At 44.5% G+C, this 19160-nt stretch overlaps 1 protein-coding gene across 4 annotated transcripts in view; it reads left to right on the top strand.

The window, feature by feature from the left end:
- zbtb46 (zinc finger and BTB domain containing 46) overlaps nucleotides 1–19160 on the top strand; it is a 62587-nt gene that overhangs the window by 16080 nt on the left and 27347 nt on the right. For 2 of the 4 annotated variants that reach the window (XM_070968061.1, XM_070968059.1), the window contains exons 2-3: nucleotides 6104–6327; nucleotides 6499–7429. In XM_070968061.1, the coding sequence (XP_070824162.1) occupies nucleotides 6142–6327; nucleotides 6499–7429 (1117 nt within the window). In that variant the 5' untranslated portion in view covers nucleotides 6104–6141. The remainder of the gene's footprint in view (nucleotides 1–6103; nucleotides 6328–6498; nucleotides 7430–19160) is intronic. The other 2 variants (XM_070968062.1, XM_070968060.1) reach the window with 1 other exon arrangement.

Raw genomic sequence — 19160 nt, 5'->3', positions numbered from 1 at the left:
CACGCGCTGAGGATTATGTTGTGGATTTAGAAAAATTAAATCGAATACAACTTTCATTTTTATTGAAGTAGAGGAACTCGTAGATTTTACTTGGGGAAGGAATGACTGTCCCCAATCACGTGTTTGAAGAACAGTGCCTCCATTGTCTAGCTGAATTTCATTTTAATTCCACTTATGGCTGCTTGCTTTTTTTTCCCCAGTATTTTCTTTCATTATAGGGGAAAAGTACACTCACAAGCAAACCAATTCTTTCTTCCTGTGCCTTTTTAATTTTTCATAGATATTACCATATTATGTCAGAGATTCTCTTAATATCTTTTTCTGGAGGCTAACATCGTTTATTTCACTTTGTTTTGAAAGCTTTACATAATATATAATTCATTCAGTGCAGACGTGCCAACCTGTTTGCCTTTTCCACAGAAACTGCCTGCTATCACAGGGTAGTCTGCTGGTGCGAGTCACCACTAGAAAATATGCAAAAAGGAACGGGTTTCACTTTTAGCTTAACTGATAAAATGTTGTAGCTGAGGCATGAAGCTGGGACGGTTGACAACATAAATGCCTACTCTTGGCTACTGAATCCTGGCTTGATATTCCCTCCTCCTTCTTCCTCTTCCCATCCATTCACTTCTTCAATCTGTGGACGGTTTCAACATGTCCTCCCTGCTGATTCTCGACAGAGCTGAGATTAAAGGAGGGATGTGAAAAGGAGGGAATCTACTGCTAATGGAGGATCCTTAAAGGTAGAGATGAGATGAACCGATAATGTGTTGGTACATGAAGATTGGAGATCTATTACAGCTCGGTGCTTAGATGAGTCAAAATGTGCGTATCAGTATAGTCAAATGATAAACTGTAGCCTAATATGTGCTGAACAAAATAGTATTACTGTTACACAGATGTGAAGTTATTTAGTAGATGAGAGCAGCGAGAGAGGATGAAACCAAAACCAAAACAGTGAGCTGAAAGATGCTAAAACATCTGAAGAGCTGAGACTAACTACAGGTGACGATTATCTGCTACTACAAGTAACCCCTTTCTCTCTCTCACACACACACACACACACACACACACACACACACACACACACACACACACACACACACACACACACACACACACACCTGTATGTGTATATATATATATATACAAAATCGTTGTTAATGGTCTTAAATCTACCAAAATCACACATGCTTTGATGTCTGTTGCAGCAAATGTACATTAGCAGAAACCGGTTCAATCTGCACGTCAAATGTTTGTTTTTCTCTTTATTTATGAATGGCTATTATTTATTTATCTATTTTACCTCTCACACAAGAGGCTCTGTGAACTCTGCCTTCCTTCAGTTTGACATGCTCGTCCAACCAAAGTCATTTTTATCAAATAATGAGCACAACTGTTACATTTGTTGAGCAGAGGGCCATAATTTGAATGTAGAGTGATTAGCTGAGGGTGGCAATTTCGCATGCAGCACACTGGTCTCTAAATGATAATTCGCACTGACCAACTTGAAATAAATAAATAGAACTGAAAGAGTATGAAACTGGTGGGATAGTGCTAACACACGTGCAGCAACCTGCAGCAACCTGGTTCCTGCAAGAGTGTTAATTAGGAGTGAATCAACAGACGTGGTTTGCCAAAGAAAAGTGTGCTCCAGGTGAGTTTTGTTTGCTAAAATATGTTGTGTAATCACGTTGCTGTAACATCTGTAGCATCCAGAGTGATATCCGAATACCTCGGCGTGAGCCCGCTGTGGAAAGCCGTCCGTTAAACCCCTGTACAAACAAAGTATCGCTCTGCCTTTGATCCAGAAGGACCTTGCGCTCTGTCTCCCCACAGTCCTGTGCGGTCAAGGAGGCAGAGAAGTGGCTCGGAGGGACAGGCTGCATTAAGAGAAACACAAGAAGGAGGAAGCCCCATTCTCTCACTCCATCACACGTCTCATCTCTTTAGTCGTCTGGCTGGGGCCTAAAGTGACTTTGCTTTGATGTGACCAGGACAAACCGGGTGTGATGCCATGACGGCTCTGCTAAGCATGTGAACGTGCGTGTTTTTAGTCCTTGCACGTGTTTGTGTATTTAGGCGCAAGGACTGGATGTGTGTGTGTGTTATGAGGGGAACGGGGCTCTTGATCGTGTGTGTTTTTTTTGTGTGTGTGTGTTTTTTTTGGGGGGGGGGGGAGTTAAGGAGGACATTCACTTTTGATTTGGCCTCAGAAGGGTGACAGGGACTTGGAGCTCTGGTGGCATGCTTTACTGAAACAATCGTCTCTGACCACAAATAAGCGCTCACAGACTGTCAGCCAGCCTCCTGATGACTTTTTCCTTGCTTTTTTTTTTTTTTTTTTTGCGGTGAAATTTCATAGAGGGATGAAAAGCTTTTTTCTGCTCTGTGACATCCTGAAAGCAGGCTTTAGTTTCTGTAGCCTTGGTGAGACTGCTAATGCTTTGGATGAGACACAAAAGTCTCTGCCTCTCCCTCTTTACTTGATTGTCTGACAAGTTCATTTTATCTTACTTTCCCATCTTGTGTCAAGTGTATATTTGGAAAAAAGTGTTCTATAAATCAAGGCTGTTCTTACACGGTAGAGGGAGCGGCTTTTGGTCCTGTTGATGGTCTAAGCTCGTGTGGAAGGATGGAGTAGCTCTCTGAAGTAATGAAAAGCCAGGATGAACACTGGAGAGGTTTATGTGGGTGTTTATGTACTGTAGGAAGGGGAGCATTTGGATTGGTTCCTCTGGAAAAGGGGTCTTTGACTGGAGGGAATTGGACATGCTGAAATTAAACAAGCCAATTAGGCAAGCAAAGAGTTTAGAGGTCAAAGCGCACTCCATTAAAGTTCCTCTTCTCTGCCTAACTGCTAACTCAGTATGTCTCCGAGTCTGTTGAAGCAATAAATCTGATTAGACCTCTCCCTCTCTTTCTCCCAGTCCTTTGCTGTTGTTTTGCCCTCCACTGATCATTGTTTTTGTTAAATTTGAGGCACCATTTAACATGTCTTTGGGTGCAATCCCAGCCACGCATTCACGGCACATAACACACAAACACATGCTTGCAGAGAAACTTGAATACGCTCCGGTATGAGAGTGCAGTACCACGCTGACACTATCGTTAGCTCATATTTGGGCACGCATTACCACACAGAGTAAAAAGTTGCACTAATGAACTTAAGTCCCAGTTAGCAGACTTCCTCTATTCACACACGCTTTCTCTTTTTTTTGGGTTGTTTGAATTTCTTAAAAGCGAATATTGTCAAGGTTTTTGCTTTACTGCCTAACAGGGTTGTTTTCACCCAAAATGCAAAAAAAAAGAAAGAAATATTTTCTCACTTACCTCTAAAGGTATCTAGCCATGAAGATCATTTTGGTTTTATTTGTCCAGATTTTGAGATGATAGGGGAATGGAAGTTCATTTGGAGCTGATTTCTTTGAATTACCGGGAGTAATAAGCACACTTTCTTTAAGAGATGCTGCTGTTTAATGTCTTAAATATAAATTCTCAGTGCTGTGAGCACCACGAATGCCTTTATTAACCTCTGTTGTATTGAAGTGGAGGCAGAAATCTCAGTGACAGATTTATTTAATGCAAAACTCTCTGCATGGCTAGAGGCAATTGTGCTTTTTTTGTCATTTGGGTGAACCTACTCTGTAGATTCACCTGTTCTGTTGCAGGGTACAGTGCTGTGGCTGGCATTAGTATGCTTCTTGTTTGCTCGAGTGCTTGTCATTGTCGCCACTCATTAATACAGAAACTTAAAAAATGGTAACAAAGATGGAAATGGAAAGGTGGAGGACCCTGACCCATGCAGCACTTGAGCAATGGCGGCCTCATTCCAGCTGTTGATTTGGAATAACTGGCTTTCTTTCACCGTCTCTTAGTCAGAGACATGTTTCAAATGGCGCTGACCGACGTTTGCTGTACAGTGACCCTGTATTTCACCATCCACATTGGTTGGAAAAACGAGGAATAGCAGGGTATTGAGTTATTTCTTAGTGAATAAATGACTTCTTCTGTTTTGTGTGTGTGTGTGGCTCTGAGAGGGAGCCTATCTTATAGACCGGGCTATACAATTGAATGTGCCAGTGGCCCTGAGAGAAGAAGAGCAGAGAGAGGAGGAGGTTTGTTTCCAAAGGTGAAAGGTGAATACTCTCAATACCTCCATCAGGGCAACACAGAAAGGAAAGAATATCTCAAGGTTAGAACGCCAATAGATTTTTTTTCTAAGAAGTGTGTGAGCTGGAGGATAAAAACACATGCGTCAAAACTTGCTTTTTGAGACTCTGAGGGACACTGTTATTCTGTATTCACATCCAAGTTTCTTCCTCCTCACAGTTCTTTATTCCCGCGACTTAAAGAAACGCCAGTCAGAGTGAAAGGTTGTGAGCTAGGCATGCATTGATTAGATCCAGAACTTTTTTTTTCCTTGAGAAAGAGAGGCTTCAGCAGTTGTCACCGTCACTCCATCCGCTCGTCCGCTGCTGTTCATAGGAGGTGTGTTTGTCCAAGTGGACGTGGGAGACACTGTGGATTTATCTGATCTTACAAGCCATCAGGTTGAGCAGAGCTTTGCTAAACATGACCTGAAGTGTGCCGGCCCCCGAGCAAACGCTGCTGTCACCTTGGCCAACCCGAGCTGTCATCGCTCAGAATGGCCCATGAGAGCTGACAGCTGTGGCGTTCCCAAAACAAATCACTGCTGCGTTTGGTAACACTCTGCGTCCCCGCGATTTAGCCCTCGCCAAGACAAGAGCGGGAGCGGCGGCTGCTAATGCTCTGGCTAATGCACTGCCTAAGTGTGTGTGTTCATCTGCGTCTTCCTCCATGCCTGTGTGCGTGTGTGTGTATTGGTGTTTGCGAGAGCTTATGCAGTTTCCCTTTGTTTTTCTGCCACCTTGTTGAATGGTTCAACATAACGATGCGCCCATCCCCCTTTGTCTCCCTCTGCTCTGCTCTCTCTGTGGCCTTCACCCGCATCCCCTCTGTTGTGTGGGCTCAAAACACCTCTTGTATGTCATCTAACCTGTACACACCAGAAAAAAAAAAAAAGCCAATAATCTTTTATCCACGCTCAAGCAAATAGATCAATATTTGCAGCCCCAAAAGCCAAAAGAATCTTTATGGGCTTACAGATTGTAAAAAAAATCTTCAGCTTTTCTGTGGCTTTTATTTTGTCAGAGTAACAATAAAATATGCCAGTATCCCTGTCACGCTACCACGAATCCTGTCAATTAATGCTGAAAAGTTGGATGTTCATTCGCTGACAGATAAGCGGCTCCACAAATTGTCATTAAGGCTCTTTTCTCTGTAGTTTCCAGAAAAACTTTGTGTTCACAACCTAGACTGAACTGTGCAAGATCAGAAACACCGAGGTGAGGGTTCAAGAATGAATTTCGTCTTAACTAGACAGTTGATTGAATATTCACAGTCGAAGGAGAGACGGAAAAAAAACTAACACGCAACTGAGCCTGTGTTTATTGATAAATTTAATGGTAAAGTGGTCTGTACTAAATGAGGTGTTTTTCTTCCTCTCAACTGTTTTGTGAAAGTGTTACGCTTTTTAACTGACATTTTTAATGAGCTTACACACACTCTGCCTCGCACACGCAGACGCTCACACAAATGAACCTGTCAGACACGGTTTAAACACAGAGATTTTTGACTATTTGTTACTGGGCTGTTTTTAGACATCAAACTACAGCAGTTGAGATGTGGTTTCTATTGATGCCATTGTTTTTATGTCACAGTCATTACTGAGATATCCTTACCCTGGCTCGTCTTTAAAGGAGTGGTTCAGCTAAATTTGCTTATTTTATCCCCCCTTGCATGAAAAGCAAACCAACGTTCTCAGCAAAGGGTTTGAATATAGTTGCGACCATCAACTATATATATGGTCTAGGAGGTGAAATAGCTGAACATGTTGCCAAAGAGCTTGTTTTCCCTCCTAAAAATTGACAGAATGGCTTAAATTTCATTGCTCCTTTACTCTTTCTGCTTCTGCGGTCACATTTCCATACTATACTTTTAATAGTACAACATAATGTATATGTAGAATATATTGATGACATGATGTTAATTTCTTGCGGGTCTTTTTTTTGTTTCCCAGCAGACGTTTGGAGGAGAGGCTTTTGTTCAGCTACACAGATGAACAACAGGAAGGAGGACATGGAGATCGCCTCTCACTACCGTCAGCTCCTCAGAGAGCTCAATGAGCAGAGGCAGCACGGCATCCTCTGCGACGCCTGTGTCATTGTGGACGGAAAGATTTTCAAGGCCCATAAGAACGTCCTCCTGGGCTCCTCACGCTACTTCAAGACTCTTTACTGCCAGGTAAGGGACTGCTACACTTGGGAAGACGGTCAAGGGAGTCTTTTAAGTACTTGTTTTTCTCTCAGATCATTGTAGTTTTCTTCTGTGTTTTCTTGCTGATAAAGTAATGATGTTGTGTTGAGATAAAGAGACAAGAACACACTGATATCAACACTCTTTCTCACCTTTCAGGTTAAAAAGGGGGCAGAGCCTCACCACCAGACTACTGTCACTCACCTGGACATTGTCACAGCGACAGGCTTCAAAGCCATTCTGGACTTCATGTACTCAGCGCACCTCGCCCTCACCAGTAAGAACGTGATCGAGGTCATGTCAGCCGCCAGCTACCTGCAGATGACAGACATTGTCCAGGCCTGCCACAGCTTCATCAAGGCCGCGCTGGACATCAGCATCCGCTCTGAGATGGCTGACGAACTGGCCGACTTTGAGATGGGAGCTGTTGCTGCTGCAGGCATCGGCGGAGGTGGAGGAGGTGGAGGGGGAGTGGGCATACCAGGAGCAGGGGGTGTTGTGGGAGCGGGTTTAGGGGGAGGAGGAGGAGGCATAGTGGGCATGGCTTCTGAAGCCCTGGCCTCCATCATGTCAGGTCGCAGCACCTCACCATGGCTGGCGCGCCGCACCAGCCCGGCCAACTCTTCTGGGGACTCGGCAATCGCAAGCTGCCATGAGGGAGGCAGCACGTATGGCAAGGAGGACCAAGAACCCCCCAAGAGCCACGAGAGCCAGGAGGAAGCCTGCCATGACTCCCAGCCCGCCTGGCCGCACGACTACAGGCCTGTCACCGTCAAAGAGGAACAGGTGTCCCCCGCCTCCTCCTCTCATCCCCGGGACACTCCCAGAGGGGCAGCCCAGAGCCAGGGGGAACAAGGGGCTGGAGGGGCTGCTGGAGGAGGCGTAGAGGGGCCCTGGCAACCCCTATCAGGGTCAGGGCGGAGAAAGAACAGGAAGAACAAGGACACGGTCAGACATATTACCCAGCAGGCTGAGAGGAACTGGGACAGAGAGCGGGACAGGGAGCGGGACAGGGACAGTAGGCCTGGATCTCCGCTGCCCTCCATGTTGGCTGTTGCTGGATGGAACTACAACGGACAGGAAATCCCAGGTAAGGCTGACAAACTTGCTTCTGAGCACTGTCTCCTGTCTTTGGAAAGTGCTAATGTGTAAAAAAAAACCAACGGTGCGGTAGATTCATCTCACAGCAATAAAGAAAGCGAGCCGTGCGGTTTCAGGTCCAAATCCTGGTTTTGTAGTGGATTAGTTGGTTAGATCATTAGTTTAGTGTCACAACAACAGGTGGAACGCGGACTTAGTCTGAAAATTGGAAGGATGGACGCGGGCCAAAAGCAAGCACACCTGCACGTCTATCTTGGAAAGGGCTCTGCGGTGCTGGTTTGATGACTTCGAGGCTTTAGAGTTTCCCGGAGTTGCCGCAGTTTCGTAATGTTGGCACATACGTAGTTATCCAGTCATGTAATTAGTGAATGACTGGTGAGATAATAAGATTAGGTTGGATAATTAGGTGAGAGTGTTGTCTAACGCTCAGCTACAGTAGAATCTAATTTATCTGTGCAGGTCTTTTAAAAAGACACTTTCTAAGCAGTTGCGTGCAAGCGCTCAAACTGCTTTGTTGACTTTTGCTGAACTCAAGTTCAACAGAGCATTCATGATGCTTTACAGTACATATGCACTTAATACTTTGAATCCTGCATGGATATTTCAATACATGTCAGCCATCCACACAGTTTACTAGTATAAAATGACCTCTTTTCCTCCTCCGGGTTGAGATTAGTGAGCTTCTATACTAACGTGTTAGGCCTAAGATGATTATCTCAAATCTTGGAGGTGTGAGGTGAAGCCTGGGTAAATGCAGATGGATAATACAATCCTCTTCTTGCTGCAGTTTATGTAACACACACTCCCACATAAACAAGCAAATGCAAACACAACACAAACACACTCAAGCACACACATATTTATTTTGAGAAAGCGTCTCTTGATCCTCAGCCTTGCAGAATTGTTTAGTGAATTCCTTTACACGAAAAACTAATACATGAAAAACACTGAACTGTGTGTGCATGCGTGTGTCTCTGCGTGTGTGTGTGCACTGGTGGGCCCAAGGCGTCGATAGGTAGATCATTAAAAGTAAGAGAAGCTAATCCTGGGCGCATTAAGGGAGTTGGCTGTGAAATGGGCACACGCGTCGTGCAGCGAAAGAAAACAGGATAATTGAATTGACCTGGGTCACTGCACGGATTACCAGCGCGTCCTCGCCATCCCAGGCTCCTCCCCCTCTCTCTGGGGTTTAAGGGAAGGACCTTCTGGAAAGGGCAAGAGGAGGGAAAGTGGAAGACGAGTGGGGTAATGGAAGAGAGAAGAAAAACAGAGGCAAAAAAAAGAAAGGTGGAGAAGGCAGAGCATCCGTATGGGCTTCAGAGGGTTTGTCCGCTTCGATATAAGTGTCCCAAGTTCCAGATTTAGTGACCTGCAGTAACACCTTATTACGGTGAATTAAGTACGTCTTGTCCTGAGCTTCACACACGCGCAAACCCACATACACCCACAAAGTAAATGCCACTATTAAGCCCATTGGCAAGTTCCGTGGTTCTGTACTGTGGTAGAGGGTCGAGTTTTAGTCTGGCTATGGTGAAGCAGCCATTACCGAGAGAGGTGTTTTCTCACCTAAAGGTTAGAGGAAGTCTAGTGTTGCTGATGGTGTAGACTCTCCTGGTGTTAGCCAAAAGACAACCATTTATCCCCACCTTCAGAGGGGGAAGGAGGAAACAGGAGTCATCGTGAGGTTATCAACTATTTGGGTTTCCTTCAGGGCACACCTTGCCATTTAGAAGTAGAATATCATGTTTCCTGTTGGCTTACATGACGTTTAAGAGTGGTAGCGTATGACAGGCAGGATGTGTTTCACTACTGTGTGTTGAGTCAGTTTGCAGGAGGTGGTTTCTGTGTGTTTAGCGAAGGTTTGGGGGATTGCTGAGCAGGTTTAATGAGGGCGTTATTGGAGTCTGCACAGGGGGCGGTGTGATGTTTTGGTTGTGGGAGTGCTCTTCTACTTCTATGCCGATAAGTTCTTACAGTGGAAACCTGTTAAAGTGAGGATTTTCTCTATTGGTTTTGACCAAGTCACGGTCAAAAATACACAGGATCTCTATGGGCTTATTGTCTGCTTAAGTCTTAAGTCTCCTTAAGTCTGGATTTTGCCACCTGCAGTAGAAGATCTGAATCAGATGTACTGGCATATGGAAGGGCCAAGGAATTAGAAAGTGATGTACAGCTCCATTTAAAGTTTCTCATAGCAGCGTCGCACAGTGGTGCAACATAGGCAAGGGAGAAACACTAGCTAATGCATAAAATACTATTAACTTGATCATCAACAAAAGCAAATATGATGAACAAACATAGAACTTGACAGTATCACAGTGAGTTTGGGATTTTCCCTCCAAATTATGAGGCCCACGCTGCACTGTTTTGATGATGGCAGGTCTGCTTTTTCCCTCTTTAGGCAACAAGAGGCATCAGATTAATTCCACATTCATTCATTCATTACTTCTTCACTCGGACTGATGTGTGAGACAAGTTCATCCGAGCAAACAAAAGGCAAATTATTCAATTTTCAATGATGCAAAACAGAGAAAAGCATCAAAATGTAGAATTTGAATCAATGTTTGCTTGATAAATGACTTAAGCAATTTATTGATTATCAAAACCATCAACTGATTCTCTGTCGATCGAGTAATGGACCATTTTGGCAGCAGACATTTTGGCTTGTCGCAGCGGGAAAGGCACAGGTGTAATAAATAACACTAACAATGGCTCCTCTAACGATGGCTCTGTTCCATTCGGCCAAGACTTCACTGGCAGCGGTATGCTGAGGTATGAAAATTGACGGTTATCATACTACATACATTTGCTCATCTAATTATTTTAAATTCTACTATAATAGTAATTAAAAACATTTCACGTCCACCAGGGTACAATATTTAATGAAATTATAACAAACCTTCTGTTTTTAGAATCATTGTAACTTATAATAATGATAATAATGATAATGCGAGTGACTCCACGACAGTAATCCAGCAGACACAATGTCAGGAACCCGAATGTGACACACCTAAATGGAATGCAGCCGTCATTAACGTCATTAGTTACATCTGGGCGTTTCCTGCTACAACATATCCAAATGAGAAAATATTCATTTTTATGCTTCGGGGGTGTGTGAGTGTGTGTGTGTGTGTGTGTGTGTGTGTGTGTGTGTGTGTGTGTGTCGAGGGGCCCTTGTCCCATGAAGTCCAGTTGTTGGTTTCCATGAAGGAATATGGGAGGTATAAAGGAAAAAGGGCACCTTCAGTCTGAGATTAGTTTAATTGCTTCATTCTTTATTGATGAGAAGTGCTGAGTCCCCCTCTCTCTCTCTCTTTCTCTCTCTCTCTCTCTCTCTCTCTCTCATTCATGTGTGATTGCCGTTCATTCTTTACTATTAGAGCTTATATTATATTAGATTTTCGCTGGATTATTCCGTAATATAAGGATAATATATGGCCGTGTAAAGGCTCAGTGTATTAACGCGGAGCTGTTTCAAAACGTTTTCGTGAAAATGCCGTGTGGCCATGTTGACATAAACAGCTGCAGGAATTAGGATTTGTTTTCTTTAGATCCCCTTCCCTTGCAAACATCTGCTGCACTTGATGTCATCATCGAGGCCACTAAGCACCAACTTCCTTTTCTCTCGCTCGCTAACGCTTGATCTCGCTCTTTCTTCCGCTCACCTTGTCTGCCGACACAAATATTTGAAATCTCACATGTGAATTTGGAAAAAGAAATCAGCATTGCAGCGATCTGATCATGTGCGTATATTTTTCTGCACAATAGTATATTAGAGGTGACAATTTTTTGAGGAGGGGAGTTTTAAATAGTCTCTGCCTCTCGTGCTTATGTCGTAAACCTTTAAATAATTACCTGAAATTATTTTTAGTTCCCCCCCGCTGCTTCCTCCAGACCTGGATTAAAAAGTATCTGCGAATCAAAGACCGGGTGTTTTGAGAATCAAACATCTAGCTTTTTTAAATAATTCAGTATATTCTTCTTTGATGCCTCTCTTCTTGCAATTCGTGTAGCACAAACAGTCGATTAATTCATGAGTTGATCGACAGAAAAATTAGTTGACAACCATTTTCAAGTAAAAACCTCAAACATTTGCTGATTTCGGCTTCTCGAGTGTGAGGATGGGCTGCTTTTTTCTATTTTGTTTGATTGTAAACTGAATATTCTTTGCTTTCAGGCTGTTCGTACAATACAAGCTTCAGAAACTCTGTAATATATTTGACATATATTTTAGAACAAAAATATTTGCACCTGCGCTTCTGTGCTATCTGTTGTAGTGTATTCTGACTAAACACCATCACCTGCAACACTCAAGACAGGTTTAAAGACTTTGTATAATTAACTTATGTCTGGTTGCATTCATGCTCGAATGTGCACCTCTATTGTGCCGCTACATTTATTCAGATCCTTTCAGACTCCAGACATCATGGAGAGGTCTTCTCTAAAGGGTAAAAATATAAGGAAATAATCACATGAAAGTCATGCTGGAGCATTTATGTGAACGTGTGATTTTGTCCACGAAGGCTTTACCCTCTGCTGTTTGGATTTTACAGTATTTTGCGTACATTCGGAGCCGTTGATTCTTCTATGAAAGAAGGTGCCACCGCTTCAAATGGTTTGTCATTTTGGAGGCAGAACTCACTCGCTCTACATCACCTCCACCCTCAGAGCGAGAAGAAGCCTGAGCTGGTGAAAACATGAGCTAACGATTGATTTCTTTCCTACTTCCTTTCTACTTGGGGCAAACACCAACTTGATCTTTATCCCACATAATAACAGCACTGGAAATACTTTTTGTTTGCTTTTTTCGCTGGTATTAAAACACACACACACACACATCCATGGTGACCTTTAGTGGCAGCTTGGGGGATTTTGGCAATCCTGTACATGGCCGGTGTGATGTTCACACACACACACACACACACACACACACACACACGCACACACACACACACACACAGCTTAGAGCATCTGATTATGTAGACGTGAACAGTTCAATCACACGTGGGCTGTTCTTTCCATTTCCCTCTAGCTGTTGCACATTGATTACATCGAGAATCTTTTTTGAAATCCAACATCTTTATCTAACTCTCTTCCTCTCCTCTCTGTGGCCTCAGAGTTCCCCTCCTCAACCACTAATACTCACACCGACACACACGCATGCCCACAGACAAGCACAAAAACAAAAAAAGTGAAATCATTTTTCCGTAGAACCTTCTCCTGTTTGTTGCAGCGAGCTCGGGAGCGCCACAGTTCTTCATGGTTTTGCTCGCTTGAGTTCAGACCCTCGTCCTCCGGAGCTCCGGCGCCTCCTGGACTCACCTGGGGCCCGCAGACCGGCCCCTTGCAGAACTGCCCTCTAGTTTGCACTTCGGTGTAAACTTTCTCTCTTTTTTTCCCTCTCTCTCACTCCCTGCGCTCATCTCCCCAAGTCTCGGCAGTCTAAAGGTGAACACTTGAAATAATGAATCGGATCCCCCTTTCGCCCCCTTCCTCTCTGTATTCCAGTTAAGACTCTCCCCATAGTATTTGCACTTCATTAAACTTGAAATAGGTTTAATATTTAAAACACCTGAACAGATTTCAACCCCCTCACCCCTCGCACACCTCTCCACTTTTTTCTCTCCCTTCTCCTCACACTCGGTTTTATAATCTACTCTCATATTTCCTCCCTAATTCACTCCTCCTTCATTAAAAACCAAAATAGATTTAATATTTCAGACTGTGTGGACTTAATTTTTAACCCCTTTCTTCGCGGCTTGGTGCTTGACACGCTATGGGTTAGGTAACTACATCATGTTGAGGCCTCCCCCCTTCTCTCCAGTCTTTCTCTCTCTTTTTTTGTGCCTCCTGGTTCATCTTTCTCACTTTTTACACAGTCAGTCTATTATCAGTTCTGTCTCTCACTGTCTTTGTACTCCAGGCCTCTCTCTGTGTCTCACTCTGTCTCCTCCACCCCCTATTTGCTCTGCCTCTTTGTCCTCTGACTGCACAGATGATTTCAGCCCTTTCCTCCCACCCTATTGACTTTTGTGGCCTGCTCACACCACCTCCCTCAGTTTCCCCTGCTCCCTCCATCCTTTTTGTGCCACACACACTCATTTCCCCCCTCGTCTCTCAGTTGTAGAAGGTTGAATGCTCCGTTTGGGAATAGTGTCGGATGACTAAATTGCTCTTCTTTTCCCCCCTTTTTTCCTCTTGCTGTCTCTTGTCAGCCTCCTCCTTGGTCCCCACTACATTTAAAAAAAAAGTTCCATTATCACCCTGCTAACCAATCATTTCTCACCGCCCACCAGCCATCTTTGTCATATGACCTCACATCCTGCTGGACATTATGGGCAGTCCACCAGCTAAAAGCCCCTTCTCCTACTCCACCACACCATCACACCACACACACATTCACACAATTTTTCACACTCTTGCTGTCTGTCTTTTTCTCTCGCAGCACTCTCTCTCTCTCTCTCTCTCTCTCTCCCTCTCTCTCTCTCTCTCTCTCTCTCTCTATCTCCCTCTCAGCTCTCAATACTGACACCTGCTCTATTTATAATTATCTGGCTTTAAAAGAGCCATTTTGGACAGGAAGCTGCCCCCTCCCCACTCCTGACCGTGGCTTTTTTCCAGAACGTCAGCACCCCCCACCTCTCTGCCTCCTGCCACTGGAACAGGCCAGAGAAGAATTGCTGGGCGGAGAGGAGGAGGAGAAGTGTGTGTGTGTGTGTGTGTGTGTGTGTGTGTGTGTGTGTGTGTGTGTGTGTGTGTGTGTGTGTGTGTGTGTGTGGTGGCGGGGAGGGGGGTTAAAGATTAGCCATCCCACCCTGAGTGCACCTGGGTTGGGCCCATGTGTGTGCTTTAGTCGGCCACAGCCCACACACATACTGTACACACTCACCCACTAACTTACACATAAGTATATAAACACTTGCATTCATAACACCTGCACACGTCCTGTAAAATATGTGTACAGCACAATCCCTACATTTCACTTTCAAAATGTATGTGTTTAAACTCTGACTACACGCACGCACATCTCTTGGCACTGATCATTCAGGTCTAAGAATTAAACTACCCAGAATGCATCCTGACAGGATGTCCTGTTGGCACGGCGCAGGGGTAGGTGGGTCAGGAGGTTCCTGCGGTTGAGAATTCACAACAGTACCCCCACAGCCAAACTCCCACCCTCACACATCAACACACATGCACTTCAAATCATCGCATACCCCAAATGTCTATACATGGAGATGTGAATTATTGCAGTTAACTTTGTAGATCACACACACACACACACACACGCCTATAGATCCTCTGTAAGATTAGTTATTTATTCTATTCCTCGATTCAGTCTTGATGATACCTGAGGGGCTTTGGATTATTTCTCTTTGCTTTGCTGCTCACTTTCCAAAATGCGCTTTTCCTTACATACCAATGAGTGAATGCTGTATAATTTCAGCTCATTTTAAAATTTTGGTCTCTAAAAAGGAAATCTGTTATACCCAAATCTGGGTTATCTGGGTTAACAGATTTTTAAAACACCATTTGCCTCTCAAACATTGTAATTCAACCATCAGCAGGCCATTTATGTTTTCTCCCACTTTATGCGACTGGGAGCATTGGAGATTTTAAAAGTCTGACACACCAAAAACACCTCGAAAAATATTCATAGTGCAACATGAAAAAAGTTGGATTGAAGGGTTTTGTCACTCCTACTGATTTTCAGGATAATCATGCTCCAGGTGTCGTAACTATGGTTCCCACAATGCTTTGGGAGCTGTAAACAGGAAGTATAATGCAGCCATGGAGGCAGTTAATTAGCTGTGGGCTACATGTTTTCCCTGTTTCTTTGCCTATATTTGTTTACAATTTGACATAATTGCACTATTAAAACAACACTGAATTAGCTATGCGCAGTTCCTGTCTGCAGTGTGCTCAGAGATGTACAGACAATCACCAGCTTCTCAGGTTTTCAAGTCTTTTTTTCTATGATTTCCCCCCTCTCACACTGTGGAAACCTCCGGTCGCTCGAGCTGTTTCGAAATGATTAGCAGGAAAAGATACACAAAATGATGTTTATTTTTATCTTACCTTTGCATGTGACTTACTGGATAATTTCATCTCCTCAAGCCTCCACACATTACTCAGTGTTTGCACTGGTTACAAACAGTCAACACATGCGACCTGTGATGAGCAGTCCCAAGCAGTCTGGGAGGCTCTGATCTGAAGCCCAAAACTTCCTGAAAATTGCTCTAAACCGAATTCTTCAAAATCAAGCTATTTTTCATGGAATATCTGCTTAAAGCAAAAAAAAAAAAAACAATACATATGAACCTCCTCCCCCTCCTCTTCGATGAGAGAGCCGTGACAAGGCTCCTCTTTTGGAGATATGAGAAGATGGAGATGTGATGTGATGCGAGCTAGGATGCCTCTCTCTTCTCTCCTCCAGTGATCTGATAGCCAGTAATGGGCCCTGTAGCTGTGAGCCTGGCAGCACTGCTCGCTGTGGCTTATGTGTCACACTGTGCCCAACATTCACCAAGAGTTAGTCGAGCGCAAGCAGCCGGGATATTGAGACGAGTAAAGTGTGTGTGTGTGTGTGTGTGTGTGTGTGTGTGTGTGTGTGTGAGAGAGAGAGAGAGAGAAAGAGAGGCAGATATATACACTGGCAGACTGATTGACAGGAAGAAGCAGAAACTGTAACTTTCATGAAGAGTTTAAAAAAGTGCTTTACAGTAAACCCACGGCTGGATTCGGGCTGTCTTTCTCTCTCATTTTCAGTCAACCTGAAGTTCCTCTTTCCCGGTCTGTTTATTTTAGAAAGGTGGCTTTGTTCTATTTACCATACCCACTCCCTCGGCGGCCTCTACCCCCGTCAGACCAGTTAGAAAAGGGGGAGCGACGAGGAAGAAGAGGGGGGGGGGGGGGGGAGGGAGGGGAGGAGGGGGTGCATGATGTTTGGACAAACGGACAGCCCGAACAGGATATAGAGGTCTACAGCCTGTGGGTGTGTCGGTTTGGCTGAGACGCAGCTTGCACACAAACACACACACACGTGCGCACATACACACACACACACATACACACAATCGTGGGAGTGTTCCCGCTGGAGGGCAAAGTCTCCCTTCCTCTTACACATTCATTCTCTCCTTTTCCCTCCTTCCCTTCATTCCCCCTTTCCGCCGTCACACCCCTCCACACCTCCTTCCTTTAGACCTCTCTCTCTCCTTCATCCCTCACTCCTTCTCTTGTGACAAACCACCCCTCCTCCTTTTGAAACAAGGAAAAAAAGAAAGTGTTAAAGATACAGAAGAGTTGGCCAACAGCAATGAGAAACTAGGAGGGAGAGGCCAAAATCACCACAGGGGACAATTATGGCTTGGGCTGTGTACATACAAGTGTGTGCATGTGTGTATGTGTGTACATGTGTGTGGTTCTTTTTGGGTTTGATAGTTATAGAGGCGTTGAAGACAGTCCTGGAAGCCACTATCTGTCCTTCACAACTATTTGTCCCCTCCTTCTCTCCTCTATCCCTCCTTCCCTCTGTCTGTTTGGACCTTCCCTTCCATCCCGTCAATTCACACTGTCACTTCTGCTTTAACTCATCTCCTACGCTGCAGCTACGGCTGCCGCTTGAGTACAGTATTGCGTTTTGGTTTCACGTTGAGTCTATGGGCTCCAAATAAAGGCAAGGCTGTGGGTTACACTTCCTCATCAGTAGGAGATGTGAGCTTCTGTGTCTCGTCCTTTGCTTGTGTAAAACCGGGACTTCCAGGTTCTGTTAACTACACCTAATGAGAAAGGGCTTGCTCGCAGTGACGAACATCCCAGAGAAATATCACCTAACTCTGCACTTCCCCTCAGTTCTGGGGAACTTTTTAGCATCTTTCAGCCCATTGTTTTCCTGCCCGCAACCGAGCTGTTTTGGTTCACTCTTATCAGTGTCTCATTGGCTGTTTCCAGCGAAAAAGCTGTGAAAACCCACTGTGCTCTACCTGCTCAGCACCAAACCATAGACAAAGTTAGCAACTAGCTGGGAAGCACAGTGGAGAATGTAGGAGCAGCCAAGTCAGTATTTTGTTTACGACTTGTTTTCTCTGCCCCCAGGTGGCCAGAAATATCACTTATTGCTTCTTTAAATACGTTCCAAAAGCATAGAAAGAGGGAAATTTAAGCACAAGGAAGGATAAGGGAGAGTAGTCATGAAGATGTGTAAATAAGATGTCACAGTGCCACGCTGTAGTTTTTAAGTTTCTTATTGTTGAAGTTAAATTCTTATCACAGCAGCTGCAGCAGATTCTCATTTAGCTTAAACCCAGGAATGTGTGTCACCTTTTCAGATGAGATTGAGTTGAGGAACAGCAGCTTGCCAGGAATTGACATCAGGACTTTAGCTCTCTGTATCTCCCGCTCTTTGTCTTTAGACATGATGCTAGTTTCACAAAAAGAGGCCAGACTCTCCTTTGTTCCCCTCCTCCTTCAACCCCTTTTGCCCAGATCACCTGCCTACCCCTTATTGTTTCCACCGTACTCCGCCTCTCTCTCTGCAACTCTTACTACCCTCATGCGCCAGCAGCAGCATGCGAAGAATAACTCCATCTGATCCATTTGATCTCCTTTGCCTCTCTTCTGCCCCCATCCCTCTCCCTCCTATTTCAGTATCTCTGAATCTAAAATGGTTCATAGGCTTGTTTCAGGTGGGACAGTACCAAAACAGGAGTACTACCCCTAGTTTTTCTCACACTAATTCCCCTGTTGAGACTATGTCTGACCTGAGTGAAAAAAAAAACTCTGAGCAGCCCTTGTGAGATGATACATCAGTGCTGGAAGGTGACGGCTGTTCAGAAAAGCAAAAGAGGGTTTCAGAGTTTGTTCTAAGAGTGTGTGCAAGTGTGGGAAAGCATATGAGATAGATAGCGAGACAGTTTGCATGTGTATATGGTGTAATTGTCTGTGACCCTGGCATTTTTTTTTTCTTTTTGTGGTTAGACTGTTTGGCCTTCCCATAGTTCCTCTGGCCTCAGAGACATCCAGCCTCAAGGTTTAGTGTGTGTCTCTGTGTGCAGATGTGTGTGTTGCACAGGAGAGGAGAAAGGGAGCGATGGGGGTTAGAGGTGCATTTGATAGCGCAGGACACCCAGACCTCCTCTCCCCCCGCTCCCCCTCCATACCCCTCTGTTCAGGCCTTGATAAGTGGAGCCGGAGTCTGTGGGGGTTAGGGATTCCTGTCTGGCACAAACACACACATACACATAGAAACACACTCACGCACTGGGATCCGCCCGCTCTACATTCCTGTGTCCGACTAAGGAAGCAGCCTAGCCGTCTTCCCCTCCACTCCCAAATTATCCCCTTCTCCTAAAGTCAGTGCATAGTTATCTCACGCCTCTCTACCTCTCTCTTCCATTCTGACTCATACATACCTCTTCTATCTACCATGTTTTCCTCCTCTCTATCCTTCCACTGAGCACTCTGCAAACAGCACGTCCAATCATCTGTTAGTAAGTCGTAAAATGTTCTAGAAGTGAATAAGACCTGCCGGTACGTTGACATAATGTCACCTCATTGCAGTGCAGATACAAGCTCAAAACATGTATCATTTTCAGGAAGTGGTCTCATTCACTGCGAGAAACTCCACTGAAGACATTAGAATTCACCCATTGTATAGCCAGATATTTTAGTAAAATTAAATTCAGAAATACAATTTCAGATATTTCTGCTGCTCATCTGTC

Source organism: Chaetodon trifascialis, chromosome 8 (genome assembly GCF_039877785.1).
Source record: "Chaetodon trifascialis isolate fChaTrf1 chromosome 8, fChaTrf1.hap1, whole genome shotgun sequence".
In the NCBI taxonomy this organism is placed as follows: domain Eukaryota; kingdom Metazoa; phylum Chordata; class Actinopteri; order Chaetodontiformes; family Chaetodontidae; genus Chaetodon; species Chaetodon trifascialis.
The sequence above is the reverse complement of the archived record's forward strand: the minus strand, read 5'-3'. Positions and strand labels throughout refer to the sequence as shown.